The sequence below is a fragment of the Mesocricetus auratus genome, unplaced genomic scaffold, assembly GCF_017639785.1.
Source record: "Mesocricetus auratus isolate SY011 unplaced genomic scaffold, BCM_Maur_2.0 Super-Scaffold_6730, whole genome shotgun sequence".
Taxonomy (NCBI): domain Eukaryota; kingdom Metazoa; phylum Chordata; class Mammalia; order Rodentia; family Cricetidae; genus Mesocricetus; species Mesocricetus auratus.
This window is the reverse complement of record NW_024429184.1, coordinates 101992971-102019925: the sequence shown is the minus strand read 5'-3', so window position 1 is coordinate 102019925 and position 26955 is coordinate 101992971. Positions and strand designations below refer to the sequence as shown.

Sequence of the window (26955 nt, the reverse complement as noted above, 5' to 3'; positions counted from 1 at the left end):
CTAATGTTTTAGGAGAAAAACAAAAATGAAGACACTATAAAAAGTCTAATGTTAGAAGATTCAGAGCAAAATCAAATGACAGGAAAAGCAGACTGCCAACTCCCCGTCACAAAGGACCAGAACATTCCCTGCAGTTATATATGACTACTTGGAGTGGAGGTCTTTGTGCTTTGCAAATCCCTAGTGCTTGGATTCAGATGTGTTGACATTTCACAACTAGACTCAAGCATCTTGAGCTGAATGATATTGCTGAGATTACTGGAGATAATCCCTCCACTTACGCCCAGTGATTCATATACTTCACTTGGTAATTTAACAACAAGCCATACCTCAGTGGAGCAGAGACAGTCTCTGAGAGCATGCATATGGGGCCTGGACAAGGTCTGGACCAGACCAAGGATGAGGCCTGATGGACCTACTCCAACAGTAAGGACTAGACAGTTCTATCAATTTTGCATAAATATAAAGATAATTCATACTTTAATAGTTACATACACTAATTTAAAACGTGTCATTCTGCATATAATATTTTTATTTCTAAAAACTTACCGGCAAATCTGAGGCACCAATCCATTCTGATCAATAATCCCTAACTACTTTTTCTTAAGGATATGGTGCTTATGATTCTAAAGAATTATATGGACCCAAATCCTTGAATAATACATGTAGCCAAAAATTTTTGGGTTTTATTTAATTTTATTACTCACTAACACTAAAATATAATAACTTCTCTTTTCCCTCCCTACACTTGCTCCCATGTCCCCTCCAGTCCCTCTCACACTCAGGACCTCTTTTTCTTTTATTATTGTTTACATATATATATGTGTGTGTGATGTATGTATGTATGTGTGTATGTTTGCATAGATATATAAAACAAGCAGCTAAATCCATTTAATGTTGCTTGCATGTATATGTTCTAGGGCTGACCACTTTGTATTGAAGAGCCAGTTGGGGATCATCCCTGGGAAAAGCTCTCTCTCCCTTTCTCAGTCTCTTGGTGCCTATTGTTCTTTGCTTAGGGGGCGGGACCCAGTGAGATTCCCCTCCAAGTTAGCATTTATACTGCCTTTGTTCAGGTCTTGGTTAGGCATACATAAAGCTGAGGTGTGTGCGTGTGTGCATGTGGTGGGGGAGCATCTATCTCCAAACACACATTCTTAGACGACTTCCAAATTGTTAATATAATTTCAGGGCACACAAAAGCCAGCCTAAAGTCCTTAATGTTAGTGGTTTCTTTGACTTCTTGTCCTCTTGCACTAACAGGGGTGGCGCAACAGGTGTGCACTACCATCCCAGGCTTGCAATTTTATTTATGGTTTCATTGTTCCATGACTGAAGTGACACACCATCAGCTAAGTTAAATGGCCCTGAAACAAGATAGCTCAGGACCTAAGTCAACCCAGATTGCAAAAGAAAATTTCCTGATTCCCCTATGATGGCACAACATTCTCTTTGTCTTTTATCCATTCCCAGGTCTAACCCCTCACAAGGAGCTACCTATTTGTCCCTTGAACACAGATTTTCCTTTTCCGTTTCTATCGTCACATGTGCAGCCCAAGCTCTTCTCCTCTCCCCTTGACAATAAGAGTCTCATATCATCCCAGTTTTAAATATGTTTGCAAGTCCTGCAAACTGCTATCAATTCACTCTATACTGACAAATTTGCTACCACTATTTGCCTAGGATCCAAAATGTAATTTCTGTACTTCTTGCTCAACCTACTTCAGGGTTTTACATAGGAAACCCCAGCACCCAGTCATGTTTGTGTCCCTGTATCCTGCAGCCCTCTTCAACCAGCTTCATGGCCTACCAATTCTTTTCTTGTTTCTTTCTTCTGCTTGCCTAAATTGTAGAGTTCCCCTCAGATTTTACCTCTATACAAGGCTGTTTAAACCTACTATATGGAACACCAAATGGTTTCCTTTGGATTAAATTAGTCATGGTCATTTACTACTCCAAGTCATCTCTGAAATCATGCAACCGTGTTTAAAAGTGAAACATCCAAAGGAAAACATGCTTTCCCTCTCTGCCATCTTTCCTATTTGTTCTAAGAGTGGTGACACACTAGATACCAAAATATTCTTAAATATGACACAAATTTTAGCATGATTAAAAATGCTGACATTCTTTTACTATGTTGATTTTTCAAACTCTGTATGTGCTACTAAAATATATGCTTTCCATATTTTAAAGTGCCAACCATTTAAAAACTATGTAAGCAGCATTTTCTTGCTAGGTGAAAGAAAACTCCCATGCTCGAGTGCCATGGCTCACATGCGTAATCTCAGCGCCCGGCTGGGGCCATCAACTGGGTGCTAGGCCGTCTTGAGGTAAGGTAGAAGACAGGTTTCAGAACCGTGGGGGGGGGGGCAGGAGCTGTGAGATGACTCAGGGTAGAAGCACTTGCAACATAAGCCTGGGAGCTCACAGTGGACGAGGGAACCAGCTCCCAGGAGCTGTCGTCCGGCATCCACACACGCATCATGGCATGCAAGTGCCTGCACTCACACAGGCACATATACAACAGTAAACTACTTACTTTTGTAATAATAAAAGAAATCAAGAGTTACTTGGTAAAAGTTTAACTTTGTGTTAACTTTAGACTCTTTCGGTGAAAATGAATAGATATGTTATATTAGGAACAGGTAGGTAGGCAAGGTGTCATAATCCCAACACTAACAGGGCAAAAGCAGGCAGATCTCTATAAATTCAAGGTCAGCCACAGCTACCATAGTGCATCTGTCTTAAAAAAAAAAAAAAAAGAAAGAAAGAAACAACAACAAAAAGCCAAGTTCTTCCTCAGACTCTGGTAAGCCAGTTCAGACAGTTTCACTGGCTGGCATTTCCATGCTTTTTATCTGTTACTATTTCAGAATAAGACACTGCCCTCTTCTGGTTCCCAAAAGACTTACAAGAAAATTCTAAAAAAGCTAAAAAGTTGTTCTACTGTATACTTAAAACATGCTGGAAGCATGCTTTTGTTCTACTAGAGACAGTTCACAGACCATTCCTCTCAGCACATTCCTGGTACTCTTTTGTTCTTTGTGTTTTTTAAACAGGGTTTCTCTGTGGCTTTGAAGGCTGTCCTGGAACTCACTCTGTAGACCAGGATGGTCTCAAATTCAGAGATCCACCTGCCTCTACCTTTGGAGTGCTGGGACTAAAGGCGTGCGCCACCACCACCCAGCATACATAATTCTTAATATTTAATGGTTAATGAGTCTTGTTCTTTTCATTACGCATAACAGGAAAAATGAAGTTTAAAAGTAACTTGAGTTTTTATTTCTATGGCGGACCCTATGGTGTAAAAATACAAAATTTTTAAAGAATATGAAAGTAGTTGTTAGTGGATGAGACTGAGTTTTGTTTTTGAGATAACTGAGGTATGAGAATCGTCAAATGAGAGTCTGACCTCAGGTTTCAGGAGGTCAAAATTACTTTCACAATAATGCTGAGGCGTCACTGTCTTTTTTTCATTCCTTGATGAGTGGATTTGGGGAGAGGGTGTACATGTGAAGGCAACTTTGGAGACTTATTTCTCTCCTTCCACAGGGCTCCAAAGGTGGTTCCAAGGGTGCAACTCAGGCTGTACAGTTGGTATCATACACCCTAGCTACCGAGCCTTTTTGCCTACCTCAGGTTTTATATTTTAAATGAATAAGTATTTTAATGCACTTCTAGTTTTATCTTTTAAGCCAGCAGTCTAATCAATCTAATCAATAACACTCTTATCTATAGATAAGAAATATATCCTTTTCCTGTGATGTGTTAAAGGGTCTTGAGAGCAAACAGTTTAGAACTGCTACTCAGAGGAACTCAAGACAAAGCTTTTTATTTTTTTTATTTTATTATTTTCTCTCTCTCTTTTTTTTTTTTTGTTTTTATGGGACAGGGTTTCTCTGTATTGTTTTGGAGGCTGTCGGTCCAGCCTGGCCTCGAACTCACAGAGATCTGCCTGCCTCTGCCTCCCGAGTGCTGGGATTAAAGGCGTGTGCCACCACTGCCCGGCGACAAAGCTTTTTAGTAGATCATTATATTCAGATCTTTCTTTAAAGAGGCAGGTCATATCCTCCAAGAAAAGGAAGGAAGGAAGGAAGGAAGGAAGGAAGGAAGGAAGGAAGGAAGGAAGGAAGGAAGGAAGGAAGGAAGGAAGGATCTTAACTATGTAACTCTGGCTGTCCTCAAACTCATTCTGTAGACTAGGCTGGCCTCAAAGTCACAGAGATTCACCTGCCTCTGCCTCCCAAGTGCTGGGATTAAAGGTGTGGGCCACTACATCAGGCCTGTTCATACCTCTTATATCCTTATATATTAAACAATAGTTGGATTTCTTTTCAAAAAATGTAAAGATCCATTACTCTACTACTTAAAAGTTGGATACTATTCAAGGGTTTTATGTTTGTTGTTTTTAAAATATTTTTTCCATTTTAAATAAAATCATTTATTCTACTTAATTCACAAATAAAAACAGGAAGCTAGTTTCAGGAAGCCACTCAAACATTTGCCTAGTCACAAACTCTCCATCTCTGTGAACTCGGTCTTCAGTTAAAATGGTCATTCTATAGTAATGGAGTTCTACTGAGAGTTTTGCTCTTTCACCATCAAAGACAAGAAAACCTGTGATAAAATTCAAACTAGAAGAAACAACTTAGCTTTATACCCTGTGCATGGCCAATGCATTCCTTGCTTGCATTCCATCCCTCAATTTCAAAGCTGTCGATTTTACTTACAAACAGAAAATATAACATAGAAAGTAACAGCAATGTTAAAAGACAAAGTTTAAATAAAAGAGAAAATGCCCCAGGTTCTATGCTAAGCGTTTTGTTCATTTTATTACCCCTGCTTAAACAATACGAAATAAATAGAAGAAGCTATCAACTGTGACACAACTAAGTGGCCGAGTCAGAGTGTGGGACGGTCACATGGATATGTGTCCAAGATGGCAACTGCCATTATGCATGACTCAGAGAAACCTAATTCCCTTGACATGGCTTTAAAAGCCAGTGTTTTAAACCTACCTGGTGCACGCTATACTCTAGGCTGGCCGTCTGTGAGTTCTAATTCTCGCCTCAGTGCCTCTGAAGGACTCCCTGGACAACTTCTCACAGCTCTCTGCATTGTTGTTTCCTCCTCTTCTCAGATCTCAACGCATATGCCCACCTTTGGATGGCTGTTGGATATTCACACTTTTTAAAAAATATTTTATGGAGCTAGAGAGATGGCTCAGCAGTTAAGAGCACTTGTGGCTCTTCCAGAGGACCCAAGTTCAGTTCCCAGCACCTGTAACTCCAGCTCTAAGGGATCAGATGCCCTCTGTGACTTCTGTGGGTACCTGCACATTCATGGCATACACTCATGCAAATATATATACACATAAACATACATGTATATATATGTACATATATATATATACACACACACATATAGTAAAGCTCAATCTTATAAAAGTGTGTGTGTGTGTGTGTGTGTGTGTGTGTGTGTGTGTGTGTGTGTACCAGAACCCACATGTGGAAGTCAAAGGAAAGCTTGCAGTAGGCATTTCTGTCCTTCCTAGAGCTTGAACCCAGGTCATCAGGCTGGGCAACGGGCACCTTCTCCCACTGTGTCATCCTAGGTCCTGACGTCATACTCTGCAATGGCTAACCACTGCACAATCTGCTTATGGGGAATTCCAGTATGAATGGCAGGCACGAGCGCATCTGAACCACAGAAAACAAAGCAGAATGAATATACCTTCTCTAAGCTAAAGGCTAGGGAATGTGGGTCTCTGCTCCTGTGCAGGACATCAAGTCCAGAAAGCAGAGAAACAGAACCATAACAAAGATCACCACAACACTGAAAGGCCAGCACTAGAAACAGGATCTAAGATCCTGGATATGGCAACAGTAGGAGCACCCTGAGTACACGGAAACGCCCCTGGCTATACCTTGCTTCTAAACGCACCTACTCCCATTTTAAGCCTGGTCTTTCACCTTCTGACAGTTTTTTGTTTGTTTGCTTTTTTGAGACAGTTTCTCTGTGTAGCCGTAGCTGCCCTGGAACTTAACTCTGTAGACCAGGCTGTCCTGGAACTAACAAGAGATCTGCCTGCCTCTGCCTCCCAAGGACTAGGATTAAAGGTGTGTGCCACCACTGTCCAGCCCTGACAGCTTTTAAATTCCTTTATTCCTATAATGGTCAGTTCTGTTCACGCAGGCACAACCAATTGAACCCGCCACACACCTTGCGTTCTCTGCAGAGTGGCACAGCAATGTAGACACTCAAATTAGTAGTGACTTTGAGTTGATCACTGGAGCTAGTTATGCTGACAGGAGCTGACATAGGTACCTTTTCCAGGGTGAGGAGATTTATGTCCGACTGCAACCGTATCTCTGGTTTGTTGCTTTGTTGATCCTTTAACTGGTGGAATTCTTTTTCCAAAATCTTATACTTTTTCTCAGCATCATTAAGCTGTACATAGAGAGACAGTATATTAGAGCCATTGCATGTAGCTGTTTGAAAGCAATCATGAGCCCATCTTGACATTGTACAATTTGATCAACACTTTGTCATTATTACCCAAAAGCATGCCATGGTAGAATATTTGGAAAACTCGCAAAAGAAGGAAAAGCCTTTTCTTCTTAAGAATTAGGTTAAAAAAAAAAATCAAGGATCAAAGGGCCAAACTCCTAAAGGAATCCCAAAGACCCAAGGGGTAATGAGGAGCAGAGAGTTCTGATGAAAGCTCCCAAACCCTAAGTTATGGGGAAGGGGGAGGGGGCGGCTTCATTAAGTACTTAACAGAGGGCAGAAACATGTTCATTTGGCTGAGCACGGTGGCTCTGTAAGCGATGCAACATTTGCAATCTTTAGAAGAAGCTGCTGCTACCTACATGACAAGTTTCTACATATTCAGTTTTCCAAAATCAGCAGAAACCATTCTGAGGTGATCTCACTTTTAAAAATCCCTTTGCTTTTGTGTGCATGATGTATGTGCTGGAAGTCAGTATCAGCATCTGTCACCTACTCTCCATCTACTCTGAAAGGAGGTTTCTGTCTCATTGAACCCGGAGCAGTCACCGACTGACTGATGTGCTGAACCCCAGGGAGCCTCCTGCCTCTGCCTCCCAGTACTGAGATTGTAGGTGCATGTCACCATGCCCAGCTTTTTACATAGCTAGTTGGATCCCAACTCAGGTCCAGATGTTTGCTCAGCCAGTACCTTCTATGACCATGCCAACTTCCTAGCCCCGACTTTTATATTTTAAGCAAGAAATACAGTAATAGTATATTTGGTTCTTCACCATTCACAGACATTGTCATATGCAATTATTGTCATTACAACCCAGTTAAAAAGGTAAAAGCTATTAGGGCATGATGGATTCTGTCATTGGGACGACATCTATCACTGAGTTCCAGTGCCTGCTTTTACCTATTTGAATACAGGTACTTTTACCTTCATCCGTTCTCTTTGTGTTTAACTGTCTCTTCTACCAGTCTAATTAGAATAGCATATTTAATATATAAAACCATGTCATTGTAATGGTCCCACATTTTTCTTATGCCTAAAATGTGACATGTACATGTCAAAGACTTTGCTTATGCTCCTTGAGAAAACTGGAAAATTCATCCATCTCTCTCCTGATTAAAACTGTGCATCAAGAATAAAATTGTGCCTTGGATAACTTTTCCAAAATACAAATTCTCACCAAGGTTCTTACAGAACTGTGAGTCAGTGACCCCATCTTGGGATGGTGTGGATGTGATAGGAGATGGAAGTGTGTGTTTCAAGCACTCCCTTGATCCGTGATGCCTTTGCTCTAGATGACTAAACCTTGAGATGAAAGAAAAGCACTACTAATGGTGAGTCTCATGATAATACCTACATTTGTATGTTAACTTGATTTTTACTGTGGGTCTCATTTAATATTTACAGCCATGTAAACAATGTGGGTGAGAGAACCTTGAGCTACTATGGAAACTATTCATAACAGAAGGCTCTGAAGCATTCATCATACACATCTAATCTACACTGAAATTTTTCAAGAAAGATAAGCTGAATTTTAAACAGCCTGGTCTTTTGCCTCCCTTTCCTACAAATATTTATTGAGCCCCTATCACTGCCGACACCCAGGCTGGGCTCCAGGACAGTGCTATAAACCAAACAGTTTTTATGGAGTAACAATCTGAAACTGATTGGATGGTCATTAAATGAAAAGAACTGGTACACTGTAAAGAAAAAGAAAGTGATATTACAGAAGTGCATTTAACAAAAGCTTAGCTGGACTTGGAAGTATCTGGGGTAAGTGACATTTTGCTCAAATTAAAGGAAGGATGTAGAATTTACAGGGCCCATGGCAAACAGAACACAATGAGTCTTGTGGGGAAAACTAGCAAGGTGTGCTGACGGGAGAGCAGCGTAGTCAGAAAGCACACAGTAGAGGTGAACAGGAGGATGATGTCAGGCACACAGGTGGGTAGAAACTGTCACAAGTTATGGGGCCAGTAACCCTCATCACCACCCTATGAATGGTGGAAAGGCAGGGGAAGGTTTTCAAAAGCGACATGCTTCCCAATTTTCAAAACTACCTGGCTGCAACATGAACTCAGATGGCCTGTCATCAACACAAATGACATGGTAAGTATAGTGGAAAGACTGGTTTAAAGTGCCTTTAAAATGTCCATGTAAGGATATCAAAAGAGCAATGTGAAGTGGAGGACGAGAGTGCAGAGAAAAGGTCTTGACTCTAACTGTGGAGGAAGAGCAGGAGTAAGCCCTGAGCTTGGAACAAGCTGGAAGCCTAATGGCTAGACAAGGGGAAAGAGAAAGGCTGCAGGATGGCACAGATGAGGCCGAGAGTGGAGGAAGGTGTGTGTGTTTGCGGGGGAGCAGGGGGCAATAGTTGAGAAGGGGATAGTAAAACTAAGAACAAGTGTTGATGTGGGCACAGTCAGCAAATGTGAACATGAGGATGCCCGTTCCACCTAAGTGACCTGGCTAGGGAGAACTCCAGCAACTGCCTCCTGGAGCGATGGGCACATGAACGGACTGAAACGGAGGCAGCAAGAAGAAGACAGACACTTGTCTTACAAAATGTAGCTTCTAGAAAGCACGGGATTATTTTGGTATACTTCTAGCATTCAGGTCCTAACAAATGTCTACGTTGCTAAAAGGACATTTACAGAAAAAGCTTTTACATTTTAAGTTACCTGGAATCCTACAGTTTCACACAAATGGTTCTAAGGGTAAGAAAATTATAGTAATACAGTCCCTTAGCTTTAGCTTAAAAACATCCCACTTAAATTGGAATCTCTGCAGTAAATACACCAGTCCAAATCACAGTGAGTTTCAGCACTTTGGTTCTAGAACCAGACAACTCAGCACCTGCTGCTGAAGCCGGTGCTTGTCCTCTTCCAGCTGCTTCAGCTTCCGCCTCTCCAGCTCCACTTGGTGAACACAGTCGTCTTTGGCCCTGCGGACAGAGTCCTGAAGTTCCTGAAGGTTCCGCTCCCGCTCTGACTGCAGTTCCTTTCTCTCTCTCTGAAGCTGAAGGGAAACACATCCTTAGCAGGCTAGCGGATCACTAGTTGCATGATGCTGTCGTCTCCTAGCCTTAGATTAGTCAAGGTCAAATACTTATAAACTGACTTGAGGAGATGGTTCAGTCCACAAAGTAGTTGCCTCATAAGCACAGTAGCCTGAACATGACCCCAGCACCCACATATGAAAGCACAGTGGGGCACACTGTATTCCCAGGGCTGGGGAGGAAGAAATTGGCAGATCCTGGAGCTCTACAGAAAGTTCAGCCTGCTTATCAGTCTGTGGAATTCATTCCTAAGAAAACTCAAGGCTGGCCTCTGGCCTCCACCAGCATGCACAAACAAGTGCACGTGCGTGCCAAAATGCATGCGCACATGCATACACTACAAACTTAATTCATGCCCTCTTTAGTCATTAGGCTTAAATGTTTATACATACTGATTTTCAATTAGTCAATGCTAATATTGTACAAGCCACACAACTTATATATACAGTTGACAGGGTCCTAACCACTTAAAACTCTTATTTTTATTTTATAAAAATGTGACTGAGTTTGTTTCTTCAACTAGAAGTTTCTAATTTCTGCCTAACCATTTAGAAGATAGATTTAATTAGGCCAATACACCTAACTCATTTAAAAACTCTAGAAATGTAAATGATAAAGTCAGAGTATTTATCGATGAAATCTTAAACATTACAGTTAGAAAAGAGACATATAAACAATATTGTAGTTACTTTTATGTTTTATAAGTTTAACATAATTTATGTGAATTATACATTTGTATTTTACAGAAAAGTCCTAGGGTGTAATTTAGTTAATACCTAATACACTGTTAACTATATATGATGTTACAACAAATTTCCATACGTCTTGGGATCCAATTTGTTTTTGTGTTTTTTGTGTTTTGTTTTGGTTTGGTTTTTTTCCCGAGACAGGGTTTCTCTGTGGCTTTGGAGGCTGTCCTGGAACTCGCTTAGTAGACCAGGCTGGTCCTGAACTCACAGAGATCTACATGCCTCTGCTTTCCAAGTGCTGGGATTAAAAGTATGTGCCACCACCACCTGGCGTAAAACACTAAAAATTCTTGCACAGAATGGTTAAGTTACCATAAAACCACTACTGCAGAAGTGAGCAAAAGTGGTTCAGTGACATGGCTCCTCTGCTGAATCCTAGCATCCTAACACATCGTCTCTGTGTCTGAAACACAATAACCATGCAATGCCTGTCACATAATCAGAGAACAATCGAGATAAGGGGGTGGACTCCACAACCCAGGGCACCAAGGTCAGGGAGATGTGGTACCTCCACTTCCGCACTGGCAAGCTGCTGCTCTCGGTTCTCAAGCTCAGTGAGGGCTTTTTGAAGTTTGCCTTCTAGAATACTGTATTCAGCTACCTAAAATACAGAAAAATAAAAATGATCTTCATGTTCAAGAAAACACAGTGCATGTCTCAAAGGTCTCCCCCAATGCACACTTCATTTTACTGTAGTCTGCAAAATTTTTAAGACCAATCACCTATCTTAGTGCTTCCTAGGACACAAGATGCTTCCAAAATAGAGCACTTTAAGACAAAATGAAATCTTTACTTTCAAAAATGTACTTGGGATGAGAGAGATGACTCCACATCTGCCTTTGAATGTGAGGGATACGAGGCAGCATTAAGATCTACTTGCTTTTACTTCCAGTTTCATTCATTTGTGACATCAGAGATGGAACCCAGGATGCCGTGTACCTGCTATAACCCAGCCGCAGCTGCAGCCTCAGAGCCAGCCTTCTCAAGAGCTACTAAGTAGCCCTGGGCTCATAAACTCAAGCTCAGATGCTAGAAATGGCAGTATACATGGAAACCAATAAAAATGTCAACTGGAGAGAATCTTTACCACCAAAAGAGCAAACCAAAACTTACGTGCTGAAGCTTTTCTGTCACGTGTTTTGCAATGCTGAGGATTGAATGTGAGGCCATGTACATGCTAGCCATGTGTGCCTACCACTGCGCTACGTCCTAGTTGGTATGGTTCATTTCTTCATTTTAAACTCTTGATATTGAAACCAATTTCTTTGAGGAGAGCAAGAGCACAAGCTGGATTTGTCCCACTGTGGCAATTTTATTAATTTCTCAAATTAGTTCATCGTTTGAATTTTCAAACTTTAACATTTAAAAAAGTCATTAGCATAAAAAAGTAAAAACCTCAAAACATTAACTTGCTGCCCAGCTCTCTTGAATTCAACAATATACAATACATGAATTCTCCCCACAATTCTTCTTATACAGAGCAGTAGATGAGGACAATATTTAAGACATGCGCAGGCCCATTTAATGACCATTTCTTAGGAACGGAGACTTTAAAGTGTTCTTTTCTTTTGGCTTTGCTCAAGGCTCATTAGTTACTCGTCTGTCTGTCTTGTTCTGGGAACTAGAAAGTTTATTCCTTCCAAAGACTCTGCAATGTACCTAGAAGCCATCACAAATGTTCTCCCTTTGCTCTCTGTTTTCACAGGTTTTTTTCTGTACCTTTTTCTTCACTAGTGACTCTCTTTCCCGGTCCCTTTTTCTCCATTCTTCTGCAAGAGCTTGCATGTGAGCCAGTTCTTTCTGCTTTAGCTATAAAAGGAAGAAACAGTCACTTGAAAATGGCAAATATTTCAAATAAGCAAAAGAAGTTTTCAGTTTAGGAACTAATGGATTACCAATGGCATTTAAAACATTGTTTTGTCCTTTTTTTTTTTATGTGTATGGATGTTCTGTCTGCATGTATGTCTGTGTACTCCATGCATGCCTGGTGCCCAACGAGGCCAGAAGAGGGCACTGGGTCCTCAGGGCTGAAGTCATCTGAGAGGAGGGAACCTCAGTTAAGAAAACGCCTCCACAAGATTTGGCTGTACACAAGCCTATAGGATATTTTCTTAATGAATGAGTAATTTGGAAGTACCCAACCCAGGGTGGTGTCATCCCTGGGCTGGTGGTCTCAGGTTCTATAAAGAAAAGCAAGCAAGAAAGCCATGTGTAGCAAGCCAGTAAGCAGCAGCCCTCTGTGTGGCTGGAGAGAGGGCTCGCCAGTAAGAGCTCAGACTGCTCTTACAGTGGACCCAACTTTGGTTCCCAGCAGCCACATCAGGCAGCTCACAAGCACCTATAACTGCAACTCCAGGGGATCCAATGTCCTCTTCTCGTCTCCATGGGCAACTGCACTCGTGTGCACATACCCACACCAACACACATGCATACATATGGCTAAAAAAATAAAAATAAATCTTAAAATGTTGTTGATAGTCAAAGATAGACAAGACCATGGAGAGAAAACCCAGCTGTAGAGAAGGAAAACATAAAGGAGGTAGACGAAACAGAGATTTTAGAATACAATTTCAGTCTACCTGACTTTCAAATATGTCTTCCTGCATCTCTTTCCACATCTCTAGCTCAAGCGCAGCCTTGTACTCTAAGGTCTCTCGAGGCTCCATCTGGATCTCAGAAGGACACGGAGCTGGAGGAGGAGAGGACAGCTTCTGCTGCACAGCAGACAAACCCTACGATGTGAAAGAGAGTGTATGTGACACGTGCACATTTATACACCTTCATTCCTGGTTAGGGACTCTGACGACAAATATATTTACCTGAGACGAATCAGATACAAAGATCTCACGCATTTTCACTAGTCCATAGTCTTCCAGAGTCACCGTGTAAGAAAGATCCACTATCCTGTTATTTGATCTACAAATGAAATGGGAATTTTCTTCAGGTTCACAGACACTTGCTTTTCTTTCCACTGCCTAGCCTAGAGCATGCAGGAGTAGCATTTCTTGCACCCCACTCTTGCTGCTTACGCTGGGCCGGCATCCTTCATGGCCTCTCAAATGTGTGCTTTTACTTGAGCAGCACAGTATCTTAATACTTACATTTAAGCATTACATACCTAAGCAGCTGTGTACTTGTTCTGAGAAATGAAAAGGCAAAATAAAAAGTGAGACAGCCACAGATAATTATTGGCAATGGACATTTCCTCTCTTGGCTGGCCTGGAACTTGCTATGTAGGCCAGGCCAGCCTTACACTCACAAAGGTCAGCCTACTCTGCCTCCTGAGTGCTGGGATTAAAAGGGTGAGCAGCCACACTGCATTTACTTCCTATTCTCTGTTCCTCTGCAGATGTACAAGCATGCACACTGACAGCTCTATCTTTTTCTTGTTTGAATTAGTTCTCATGTCATACACATGAATTTTTAAATGTGAGGGGTCTTTTTCATAGTTTTGTTTTGTTGTTGGGTCTTTATGCATGCTGGGCAACAGTTTTTCCACCCAACTACATCCAGCACAAAAATGTAATTTTTACTGTCTCTGAAATACATTTAATGCATTTACAGTGAGAGATACTCAGCAGCCCCCCCACCTGCTTATTAAGTTATTCAAAATTTGCCTCCTTTCTGGAATGAATACACACACACATTAATCTTTTCCTGGTAAGGCAATTATATACTATTTTAGCCATAACTAGAATCTTCCATATCACAGAACTGTATTACTTATTAAACAACAAAAAAAAGCAAAACATTCAAGGAAAAGGAAAGTTTAGCAACTAAAAACATAATAATATTGTCTAAAAACAAAACTTCAATAAATAGATCTCATATAATTAATTGCTCTTTAGGTAACCAAATCCACATTATTTTTCTTCCAGCTTCGGTTTTTTTTTTTTTTTTTTTTTTTTTTTAATGAAGTACTTGGGCCAGCAAGATGGCCCAGTGGATACAGGCGCTTCCTACCAAGCCTGACAACCTGAGCTGAATCCCCGAACCCAGAAGAAAACCAACTCCACAAGGTGGTCCTCTGACCTCCACACATATGCCATAGCAAACACAAGGTAAAAGAAAAGATGTTTAAGCGAAACACTACTATGTTGGAGAAAAAGCTTGAACACAACTGAAGTTCTCAGTGAATCTAAAACTTCTGTCTACAAATCAGAAAATAACTAAAGAACATTAAACAGCTTCAACTACCACTGACTTGATTATATTCTTATGACAACAAAAAGAATGCTGGGCTTTAAGAGAGAGTTTTTTTCTGTAACAGAATGAAGTAAAATAACTGTTAACAGATAACGGATTCTCCAGGCACTGTTCCATATCCACAAAGGAAAGAAAGCTTTTCACAAACCTCCCCATCTCTGGCTGTGACTCGGGGTGGATAAGAGTAAAGTGAATTTTTAGTGGTACCTTTACATCTCAGATTTTTGCTGAACCTTGTTTTTTTTTTCTTTCTACATTCTCACTAGGTTTTTATTTAGAGGATAAATGGTATATAATATTGACTTGAACTTCAATTTTTATTTAATGTTAACTCAAAAAGGTAGTTTGACAAATTTCAATGATTAAAATATGAAAACATGTTTTTACTGTAGCAATAAAATTCAAAAAATAACCCAGAGCAACTTGAGGAGAAAGGATTTTATTTGGCTGACAGATTACAGTCCATTGCTGAGGGAAGTCAGGGCAGGAACTAAAGGATGGCAGGATGCTGCTTATGTGACCTTTCTGTCTCGTGCTCAGGAGCTTTCTCACACACTCCACAGAGATGGTACCACACGCACACACAGTGGGCTGGGCTCTCACGAGAGTTAGCAGTATGGCAATGCCACACAGATATGCCCACAGACCTATCTGGTCAAGGCAAGTCCTTCTTCCATGATGGCTCTAGGTCATGTTAAGTTGACAAAACCAACCAGAGCACTCTTGTTATTCTCTTGTAGGTGCTGGTGTCTGAAGCCAGGGATTGGTGTGTGCCAGACAAGTGTCTTATCACTGCTATTCCCAAGCCATGAGTGATAATACAACTTAAAACCCGTTACTGAAAACTAGTATTTATATCATTCTCAGGCTTTAAATTTCAGGCAAATCTTAAAATATTTTTCAAGTGGAAAAAAACCACAGCTGAGGATTAGACTTGCTGCACTGTTTTTATCTCAGGGATATTATAAAACTTAGGAGAATTTTGACTTTTTTTTGTTTTACAGTTAAATTTCCACAAAGTGCAATAAACATGTAACAATGACAACAAAAAAGATCATAGCATTCCTAATGAAAAATAACACAAAATATATTATAAACTTAAAATAATGAGATCAAATGGCATATCCTAATAACTGGTCTAGAGCTTGGCAGCAGATCCCCAGCTCAATGTGCACAAAGCCCTGGACAAGACCCCAGCATTGCAAATAAAACAAAAGCAAACACCATAGTAAATAACAGCTCCTTTTGAAAATCATCAAACCAAGGGCTGGAGAGATGGTTCAACTGTCAAGAGAACTTGCTACTCTTGCAATACCCAAGTTTGGTTTCCAGCACCCAGATCAGGTAGCTTACCAGGGCCTGTAACTCCAGATCCAAAGAATCTGATGCTGTCTTCTGGTCTCCACATGTGGTACACATACATATATAATCAGACCCCACCCTCCCATACACACACATAGGCTAGGGGCAGTGAGAAGGTTTAGAGAGGCTCTGTACACAGGCCTGACAACCTGAGTTCTGTGGTGATATCTTATTTGTACAAATAAAGCCTATCTGAGGGTCAGAGAATGGAGCTTGCCACTAGCTAACCATAGAGGTCTGGAGGTCTGTACAGACAGACAAGAAGTGAGGTATCTGGGTAGAAACAGGATATAAGCAGAAGCAGGAAATCGCTCTTTTTTTTTTTTTTTTTTTTTTTTTTTTTTGGTTTTTCGAGACAGGGTTTCTCTGTATTGTTTTGGAGGCTATCGGTCCAGCCCAGCCTCGAACAGGAAATCGCTCTTATCTGCTGAGAAGCTAAGCAGTTAAGATGTGCTGTGGCTTGCTCCTTCTCTCTGATCTCTCAGCATTTCCCTCTATAGCTGACTCCAGCTCTTTATTATCTAGACCAGTTAAGAACTCCATTTACAGAGTTCAATCCTTATATCTCACAGGTGGCAGGAGAGAACACACACACACACACACACACACACGCGTGCGCGCGCGCACTAATATTCCCTTTGTCTCACAATATATAAATAAAATTCTCAGGCTAAGGGTGAAAAGGACCACCACTAAGTGGTCTAAATAGGAATCATGATACCATAGCCACAAAAATTTTACTTTTCTAATTAAATAGGCATCAAAAAGCTAATAAGCCAACCACAAGAAACTCATCCCCAGGTCAAAGAAAAGCATTCAGAAAGAAGACCCGAGGGACTAAGGGTTTGGTTTCTTGGCCAGATTCATCAAAAGAAAGAGGGGCAAAGAGAGCCAGTGCTGTGCAAGGCTTACCCCTGTGCTGCCATAACAGGCACACTCTCGCTGTAAGTCTGCCGCCAGCACTGCTCACCATTAGCACCCAGAAACCGGGTCTTTTCTGCAGAAAAGATGTTAGAAAGTTGGACTCTTGCAATCCCAAGGAGTAGGTCCTTACTCATTTTATCCTTGTGCCATAGTTCAACCAGCAGTGGGATCCTAAGGAGAGAAAACCATGTCCACACTGTCAACTCTGAAGCAGTCCCTTCCAAACAGCAGTCTTTGAATGCCTTCCTATAGTTAGATGTTTGCTATTCAACACAACGGTTAAAGGCTCAGCTTCCAGAGAACAAATACTTGAGTTTGTATCTCTAAGCAATAAAGAAAACTCTTTGAACACTGTTATTTGCATAAGTCATTACCGAACCTGGAGCTAACCCTCATTCTCCTTTAAGAACAAATAAATCTGGGCTATGATACTCTGAGAAAAGCACATTTCATAGACCCAATGTTTCTGGAAAAACCTATTTCCCATATCTAAAATGAAATTGAAGAAAATATACTACACTTTTGGTGGCTCAAGGATCAAAACTAAATATTCTTGCTCCCTTCCAGGCTCTCTCATTCCTCAGATTACCCTAACACTTCTAACACCTAAGCTTGGACTTACAATAAACCATGTTAAACTCTGCAACAGGACAGATGTTGCTGACATCAGTAAACTAGTTTTTTGATTCTCAAGTGCAGGCGCTACTATAGGCTTAATTCTATATAAATTTATGCTGTGAAGGCATCTCATTTACAAGGGCCTATACCTTACCGCAGGAAGGTGTCTTGCAGCTGGTGAGGCATAGTTGCAAAATCAAATGCACAGTAAGACTGGGGAAGAAAAACTTCCATGTTTTTCCGAACTTCTACAGGAGGGTTAGTCATAATAGGAGCCGCACTGCCAAAGAATGGGTAGGAGTACCTAGAATGTAGGAAACACAAAGTCTTATGGTATAATCTATAGATGACATGAAAGGCTAGATGTTTTGGAAGCATACATTATGAGCAAATACAAATTTTAAGATAAAATAGGAATACTGGTCTGTGCTTTATTTAAAGCGTATCCATTTTATCTTATCATTCCTAGAAAGAAGCAATTTCTGTCATACAGTAGGCACTCAAGAAATGCTTGATAGAATTATTAACCTATTTTCTTTTATATTATAATGTCCTGTTTTATGGGCTAAAACACCCTTATACCAGTGGTTCTCAACCTTCCTAATACTTTGACTCTTTAATACAGTTCCTCATGTTGTGGTGACCCCAACCATAGAGTTATCTTTATTGATACTTAATAACTGTAATGTAAATATCTGATATGCAGGATATCTGATACGTGACTCCTAAGAAAAGTTTCTTCAACCTGCAAAGAGGTTGTGGTCCACAGGTTAAGAACTGCTGCCCTTCAGCAATGCCAAAAGGACACATTCATAGTACTCTGTCTTGAACAGAGATTTGAGATAAAAGAGATTGAATCTATTCCGTATATAGCCAATAAGTGACACACACAATTTCTTCTTTTCATCATACAAATCATATGAGATTAAATATAAGCCTAACTGCTTTAGACCTCTGAATTTAAACACAAATTTACAGATACTGTAATGCTTGCTTAAATTTTATCCTGCTATTCTTTATTTCATCTTGTTATTCATATATGAAACTGTAATCAAATCTAAACTCAACTAGTAAAAAACTGCTTTTCTTACAAAACTATATCCTGTATATCACCCCAATCCTAAGTAACTACTGACTGGCTGAAGCAAGTTATCTCAAAGTTCATGCCCTACAATTTAAACTCCTACCACCCCACTATAGCAGTTAGTAGTTAGAAGAAAAATATCCAAATAGACTGCAGGTTCCGCTTACTTTCAAACACAAGTTTTACCTCACAAATTCTATTACCCAGTTGCATATGTAGAGTATAATGATATACACTTGTTAAGCTGAACAAATTAATCGTCACTACTCTAAAAAGTGCTTTCAATGAATCAAACATCAATCCAGCATCTGGTAACTCCATGTCAAGTGCCAAATATGTCATGACCAAGTGTTTTCCATTTAGAATATTATTTCCCTCTTTCTTCACCAAATGAATTACTATTCTCCTTCATGTGCTGGTTAATTTCTAAATTTGTCATCCTCCTAAATTGATTGATTAGTTTCTCTTAAGTACCATTAATACCAGGTACATCACTGATATAATGTACGCAGTTAAACACTAAATGAATGGTCCTGATAGTAAAATATAGAACAGAAAAATTAATATTTGTGCTTTCTAAATGGGTCTGTTGAAAGCTCCCTCTCACAACATCTAATCTGAGGCTGTACTTATTCCCATGCTCCTGGTCAGCATCCTCTTTGTGTGTACTAAAATCATACTCTGCTGCAGCAGCAAAGATCTTAAGGCAGCAAAGAGGGTAAAAAGACAAACAGTAAAGAAAATCTGTAAGTAATAATTCTATTTCTAAAATAGAGGAAACAAACCCTTCCAGAAAAGCTGTGTTCATGAGACAACCTTTTGCCAGTCTTCTGTGTCTCAACAGGCACATCTTAGTAATAACCCCAAGCATTCTGTATGTCAACTGCAGAATGAGCAGAGGTAGGAAGACTCATTCAGTGACTTCACAACCACACCCAGTGCTTGGTCTCTGCCTCTAGGCATCATTCATACCCAATTATGGAAGATGCAGAAACAACTTTAAAAAGTCAAATGAAAAAATCATCCTCAAGTTTAACTTGACTTCTGCAGCTGAACTCAGTATGCCTCCACTCACTGCATTGTATACATTTAACTTCTACCACAATCTGCAGTGTCTACAAACATGCAGTCTTAAAATAGATGGTTGTATAAAGCCATTTAATTGATTATACACAATTCTTTCTACTGAATGGGCACAGGCACATTTCATTTCAAGTTCATTAGGTATGGTTTTTATATTCACAGCTATAGGATGCAGGTGTTAGGAATATAGCATCCACTGTAATAGTCTTACAGAAAAATCAGATACAAAACCATGCTTTTGACCTGTAGTGCCTTTCTTTTCAGCAAACAAGCAACCAAAATTACATGTAAAATGGCAGCATCAATAAATGATTATAAATGCCTATAACTATTACACCAGAATATGTAAGCCTGCTATTCCCCCACTCCCAGAGCCACTCTGGTTCAAATCTAAGCATTAGGATACTTCACTGCCTTTCAGGCCACTGGTTTCATGACAGCTACATTTTCTTTGGTAATGTTTCTCTGCACCACATTAAAGACGAAAGGCATTTTCCCAGAACAAAATCAAACCTCACCTCAATATGCAGTTGACTGGAAAGCTAAGTTCCAAGCCATGGATGCTTCTTAAGTCTATTGAAAAGCAGAAGTGATGTGATGTTGCTGGAACAGCAATCTTCTGTCCTGATGTCACCATTTCTGATGCATTGGAGGTTGCCACCGGCTGGGCCAGTGAAGCAGGGATGGAACTAATGCCTAAAGTAAACATTAAAGGAAAAATTAACGCTGTCATCTTAAACCTTCAATCACAGAATTTGACAGGTCTGCTTGTGAACATATAAATGAGTCTATCATGAGCATTTTAAAAAGTGGTTTGAGTGGGGCAGTGGTGGCGCACGCCTTTAATCCCAGCACTCGGGAGGCAGAGGCAGGCGGATCTCTGTGAGTTCGAGGCCAGGCTGGACCGACAGCCTCCAAAACAATACAGAGAAACCCTGTCTCGTAACCCCCCCCCCAAAAAAGTGGTTTGTTCTACATTGCCTAATTTCTATTCTAGAACTACATAAAGAAAAAGTTTGGTATGAGGCATGGTAGGACACTCCTAGAATTCCAGCCTTAAGGGCTGAGGCAGGAGAATCACAAGCTTAAGGTCAACTTCTCGGTTTCACAGTGGGAGCCAAGTGACTCTCAACACATACTGCAAAACATCAAAACAAACAGAGCTGAAGCAACAACATCTGACCAAAGCCAGTCAGGTAGTGACTTGGTTCTAAGAGGTATCCATACATGGATGATCACATGAAAGGCTAGACTTAAGATTTACTGTACATATAATTTTAGCATTTTTATAAACTAATTGGAGGTATTTGCATGTATAAAATAGGTCAACAAAAGTTACATCATAGACAAGAGATGTGTAGTCCAATCCTTGTGAACCAGAGATGCTTAATGAGTGACAAAGTCATATAGCTATTCAGTGATAGAGGTAAACTTACACTCTAGACATTTAATTCCTAGTTCACACTGCCTGCTTACACCACTGGTTGTAACTGTAGAGCCTTAGCAATGGATGGAGCATCTTTGTGAAGCAAATATATATGGGACTGGAGAGAGGGCTCTGTGATGATTAAGAGCACATACTGCTTTTGTAGATCAAAGTTCAATTCCCAGTACCTACTGACAAGTGTCTGTAACTCTTGGGGGATGTGCCGCCTCTGACCTCTATGGGCACCTGCACTCACGTACAGACACATACACAAACAACTACACATAATCAGAAATAAAATAAATCTAAGAAAACTAGATACATTCTCAAACTCTTATTACAACATTTACTATACAAAGCTGTTAATGACTATTCTCTAAAATTTAAGAATAAAAAAATCTCAAAAGATATATATCTTTTATTTCTTTTGAACAGACTACTGGCAATATAAAAGTAGAGATTTAGCAAACCTTATTTAAAAGTTTAGTGGGCTGAAGTGACATTAAATTGGAAATTCTATACCTCCACACATTTTTGATTCCCAAATGAAGTTATGCAATTTTCATTAAGCCACCGATGAATGTTCAGACGTTTATTACGTGACTGCAGATCCCAGACCTAATGTGTGGGAAAGAGCATCTCACCTCCCACATTCCGTCTTGGCTCCTTATCGAACTGAAGGCTCTCCACTTCACTTTCTGTTGCATCGTCTTTGGTCGGAGGTGTCTGGTTTTGAGGTGGGACAGGCGACACACTTGGAGATTTTGGCCCAGTGAGTGTCTTCTCCTTTATGGGGGTTAAAACTCTCTTCTTTGAATGCTCAGGCTCATGTCCATTCTGGGTCTTTAATTCAATTAAAGACTAAAAACAATTTTTAAAAGTAAAGTATAATTTGCAAAATACTTCCTTCATAATTAAGCAAAAAACTTGGCGTTGCTTTTTAGAAAAGTACACGTTTCCTTTCCCAGTCTGGACATTCCTAGTCTATTTTTCTTCATAATTTGCAAATTTCCTTAAAGCATCTAGGACCAGAAAAAGGAAGATGAACAGAAAGGAAACATAATATCCAGAGCTGAGTACCAAAATGTACCCTAGCGGCTAAGAAGGGGTATTTGAGGAGAGAGGCCTGCCACGTGACCCTGGGACATCATTCCAACGACACAGTGCAATGGCAGCAGCCCCAGATGTCGGGTGACACTCTTCCCCCTCTTTGTCCCACTCCCTCTGCGCCCTCTTCTCTTCACAAGTGCAGTTTTCAAACTCTCATCTCAGTTTTCCCACCTTTAATTTGTAACCTCCATGTAAATTCTTTGAAAGGACACGACAGTGGGTTGAGTTGTTTATACAGATAGATACAATAAAGTGCCCTCGGGTAAATTTAAAAACAGAAAGAGAAAAATGGCCGAGGAGAGAACAAAGCACGAAGCATCAAGGATCACGCTTTGTGTGGGGCTGTGTCCAGCAAAAAAAGCACCACTGCAGACTCCAAAGCACACGTCCTCCGCACCAGCTGCCTTTTGACACAGTAACTAGCTGCCAGCTAGGAGCAAGAAGACATGGTTCCCACTACAGGAGACTGTCCCAAAGGCCAAGGCCCACGTACAGTCACCAAACTGCCAAGCAAAGTCACTGTGCTTTCTGAAAGAAGGTACGGTAAACACAGGAAGGACCCCAGTGAAGAGTAACACCCTTGTACGCCAAGGATTCTACCAAGGTTCAGGGATCAGGAGTGACACTAGGAAAGTGACAAAGGAAAGCAGAGTCACCACCTGCCTGGGAATCGATGCCTTCTCTCTGCAGGGCCACTGATACTCCCACAGTCGGGGCCAGCTCCAGAGGAACAGGTGCGAGTTTCTGCTTGGCTCGGTTCGGAGGGTCAAGGGTAAAAGCCCCCTCGACTGTGACTGGGTGGTGGTTAATTTCTGCACTGCCCTTCTTCAGCAGTCCATTTAAAGGTATTTCTGTGCTGCCAAGTGACTGGTCTCCACAGCAGAGATGAATCTAACACGAAGGAAAACTCATAAGAGGGCTTTACATTTCCTCTCCTCCCCCTAAATACCAGTAACTTAAACACAGGCCACAGAATGAAAGTAGAAGCGGGTAACTTACTGACCTTCACAGAATGACTTCAAGTGACCCGTTAACACTGGATACTAGTGACTCAGTGTTTTCACTTCTTGAATCACCAAGGAATATTCAGATGTCATCAGCCATGTTTACTCTCATTAGTGAGCTGTGCTTATTTTAATATTTTACTATACATTGATATGCAAATTGTGTAATAAAATGAGTGTACACAGAAATCATTTTTCTTCCATTGTCATCTTAATTAAGCACAGTTCTTAAAAAACAGACAGTGTGTCAACTAGATTTAGAATTTTAAAACCACAAATTTTGTATTATTCACTCATCAAATATATTGAGTGTTCCTTTTCATTTTGCTTTCAGATTTTGTTTACAAAACAGAATATTAAACAATAAAAAATGATGATAGAAAACTACTGGGAAAGAAAACTTTGTTAGTCAACAACAACCAAGCAAGAGTTCAACACCACCCCTAAAGACACCATGTACACATGTATATTTGTTCCTTTACTATGTTCAAGTCTTGGGAAATTGCATACTACATAACAATCACTATCTTCTTTTCCTCTTATAGTAACAGTCACAGAATCAGGGGACAGATAGTGACTTTCTGAGGCAGTGTCTCACTATATATTCAAAGCTGGCCTTGAACTATAATCCTCTTGCTTCTGTCTCCTGAGTGCCAGTAATGTACGTAACCGTAACTGACCTATAACTCAGACTTAATATTAGTGGGTGTGACTTCTTCTGTGAAACCTTTTTCTAGTTCTTACTGTGTGCATGTGGGGAGCGGGGGTACAAACACAGCTTTCTGTGGGTACACAAGCACAATAGCCAGAGGAGAGCGTCCACCGTCACCACTTTCCACCACATTCTTTTGAGGCATGGTCTCTCCTTGAACCTTGGAGCTCATGATTTCAGCCAGCATGCCCGGGTGATCATCCTGCCTCTACTGCCATGGTGCAAGATTACAGGGTGTGAAACCACTAACAACATGTAATACATGGGAGCTGAGACCCAAACGTGGGCCTTCACGGTTGTGTGGCAAAGCAAAAGCTTCTAGCCACAAGCCATCTCTCCAGCCCCAGGCTAGCATCTTTAGAAGACTAGAAAAAAGTCACTACTAGACTATTATGGAACCTTAATGTACTGCGTGAAATAGTTTTTACAGTTTGATTGACTGTTAGTGTGTGTGCTGTATATACGTGGGTGTGAACGTTGAGATCAGAGGACAGTTCTCTGGAGTCTTCTTTCCTTCCGCCTTTATGTAGGATCCGGGGATTTAACTGGTGGCCAGGCTTTTGAGGCCACACCTTTCCCACTGAGCAATCTCACCAGCTCTTATGTACAACATTTTTCATATGCTAGAAACAAAATATTTTCATTTTAAATTTATTTTTATATTCTAAATTATGTGTATATGAGTGTATGTGTGGGGGTATGTACACATGTGAGCACAGATGCCCAGAGTCTAGAAGAAGACATGGGATCTCCTGGAGCTGGAGTAATAGGTAGCTATGAACCACCTGCCATCAGTGCTGTGAAATGAACTCCAGTCCTCGATGAGGAACTTCAGTCCTTGATGAGGGCAGTATAGCCACTGAGCTATGTCTCCAGCTCCAAAACAAAGCACCTTTATAACTTGAATGGACATTGGAAGCAGGTAAGTCAGTGCTCTTGGTAAGAATATGATACAGAATAAAGCTGAAAGTGCTTTTTCTCAAATTGTCATGTTTTATAGTCTCTAGTTTCTAAATATCTCGGGTTTAGCAGAACCATTCTTAAGGTTTAGTACCTCTAACATTTAATGTCCCTTCTCATGAGCCAGCCTGAATGCAGAGTCTAACAACTGAAATTGATTTACAAATGGCTATGGGACAATGCATGAAACTCATACCCTATTACCTGTTTGATCAAAGCCAACTACTATAAGATATACAGAGTAACTTCTACTAGTCTCAAGATCATATTTAGACAGAACCCAACTGAAGCATATTTACAAAGAAAAAATTGTGGGCAAGTTTTATAAAAATGTAAATTCTGCCATGAAGAATAAGTCTACCACCTCCACTAATAATACAAACACCATGCCTGTAGGCACAGGTTCAACTAGCTTTAAGTACTACCACTTGCTATGTAATACCCATAACCAATTTATCTCTTTTCTTAGTAGTCAGGTGGTAATGTGCTACCTCCAAAAATTCTGAAGTAACTGTGATTCCAATGACTTCATGACTTAATACCTAAAAATTCAAAAAGGCAAAACCATCTCTACTACTGAAACATAATACAGGATAAGACTAAGCTCAACTTTACGTCCAATGCTTTAAAAGCATCTCCAGTAGAAAACAATTTGCTGAGGCACTTACCTGCAGTTTGGAATGGAGAGCCAGGTACACACGCAGGACCTCCACACTGCTGCGTATGCGAACAGATGCTCTCTCGGGCTCAAAGTTTGGGTTGATCAAATCATTGAAAGGCTCATTGGTAACATCATTTCCCAGTAAAGAATAGTAAAAGAAAAACTCAGGCTGTCTTTCTGGAAGCTTCATGGTACATGGAATTAACTAAACATGCAAGGAAAAGAAGAGTATTAGACTCTAAGGCACTCCGATTGTGTTTGCTGCATGCCAAAAATCTTCCAAGAATGTTTACTCATTTCAAGTTTTAAAATTAACCATACCGGCCGAGTGGAGGTGGCGCACGCCTTTAATCCCAGCACCTGAGAGGCAGAGGCAGGTAGATCTCTGTGAATTGAAGGCCAGCCTGGTCTACAAAGTTACACAAAGAAACCCTGTCTCAAAAAAAAAAAAAAAAAAAACATACAGAATTTTTAAATGTCTGCCAAGTTACCTTTTTTCCTTCTTTCTGTCTGAATAGTGGTTTCTTTTGGTGGTGCTGCTAGGAGACAAACTGAAAGTCTTACAAATGCTAGGTAAGTCTTTACAATTGAGCTACACCCCTAGCTTCTGGTATTTTTGAGATAAGGTCTCATTATGTAGGGCAAGCTGCTCTGAAACTCATAATCCCCCTGCCTCAGCCCCCTGAGTGGTGGGTTTTAGGCATATACCACACAGTTTACTTCTCTAATTGCTCCCAATTACTAATTTGATTAATTTTAAATGACTTATTTTCACTTAATGTATGTTGAGTGTTTTACCTGCATGTATGTTAATGCAGCATTTACAATTGGTGCCCATGGAGGTTAGGAAATGGCAATGAATTCCCTGGATTAGAACTATAGGCAGTTGTGAGCCTCCAACAGCTGATTCATTTCTCCAGCCCCTAATATTTTGGGGGGATGGGACAGGCAGAGTCTCACTATGCAGTTCTACCTGGTCTGGAACTTGCTATGGAGACCAGGCTGGCCTTGAACTCAGGAGATGCCTCTGTCTCCCTGACTTTAGGATCAAAGACTTGTGCCACCATACCCAGTTACCTAACTAAATGCACAAAGAATTGTGAGGCAAACCTGTAATTCAGTACTTGGCAGTGAGGGCAGCAAGATCAAGGGTTCAAGGACATACTCAATTGCACACTGAGTTTGAGGTCATCCTGGGCTATAAGAGATACTAAGTAATCCATTAGTTAATTTAACAAAAGAAAAGTCCAAAGACACCAAAAACTTTGTTGTTTTCAGGTTCTCATTTCATTCAGCATGAATGTGTGAAAGTTCTTTTTGGAGGGAGCCAAGTCTTTTAAATTAAGCTGTTCTTACTATCATATACTTTGTAACTGGTCCTTATTCTAACAAAGGGCCCCACTTCATAAACGAGAAAATGTTAAAATAAAGAATCTGTGTGTTTACTGAAGCACTGCTAAGCATTAAGCTATGAACGTTTCCTGTCTCAT

The 26955-nt window shown here is 40.5% G+C and overlaps 1 protein-coding gene and 1 long non-coding RNA gene across 4 annotated transcripts in view; one reads left to right on the top strand and one right to left on the bottom strand.

Moving 5' to 3' along the window:
• Positions 1-8030, top strand: part of LOC110340731 — a 71621-nt gene extending 63591 nt beyond the window's left edge. The window contains exon 3 of the long non-coding RNA XR_002382530.2: positions 7916-8030. This is a non-coding gene — a long non-coding RNA (uncharacterized LOC110340731). The remainder of the gene's footprint in view (positions 1-7915) is intronic.
• Cep120 (centrosomal protein 120) overlaps positions 1-26955 on the bottom strand; it is a 58780-nt gene that overhangs the window by 19230 nt on the left and 12595 nt on the right. Inside the window, exons 7-19 of one of the 3 annotated variants that reach the window (XR_002382529.2) lie at positions 25473-25670; positions 22792-23019; positions 21663-21879; positions 20111-20288; positions 17580-17729; positions 16796-16978; positions 13135-13231; positions 12895-13047; positions 12035-12124; positions 10824-10916; positions 9365-9526; positions 6328-6450; positions 5019-5170 (exon numbers count right to left, since the gene is read on the bottom strand). Coding sequence is in view for 2 of the 3 variants with exons in the window: in XM_040741810.1 (XP_040597744.1) it covers positions 6223-6450; positions 9365-9526; positions 10824-10916; positions 12035-12124; positions 12895-13047; positions 13135-13231; positions 16796-16978; positions 17580-17729; positions 20111-20288; positions 21663-21879; positions 22792-23019; positions 25473-25670 (1977 nt within the window). In the remaining variant the exon portion in view is untranslated. Of the gene's footprint in view, positions 1-5018; positions 5171-6222; positions 6451-9364; positions 9527-10823; positions 10917-12034; positions 12125-12894; positions 13048-13134; positions 13232-16795; positions 16979-17579; positions 17730-20110; positions 20289-21662; positions 21880-22791; positions 23020-25472; positions 25671-26955 lie in introns of all 3 variants that reach the window. The other 2 variants (XM_040741810.1, XM_005069045.4) reach the window with 2 other exon arrangements.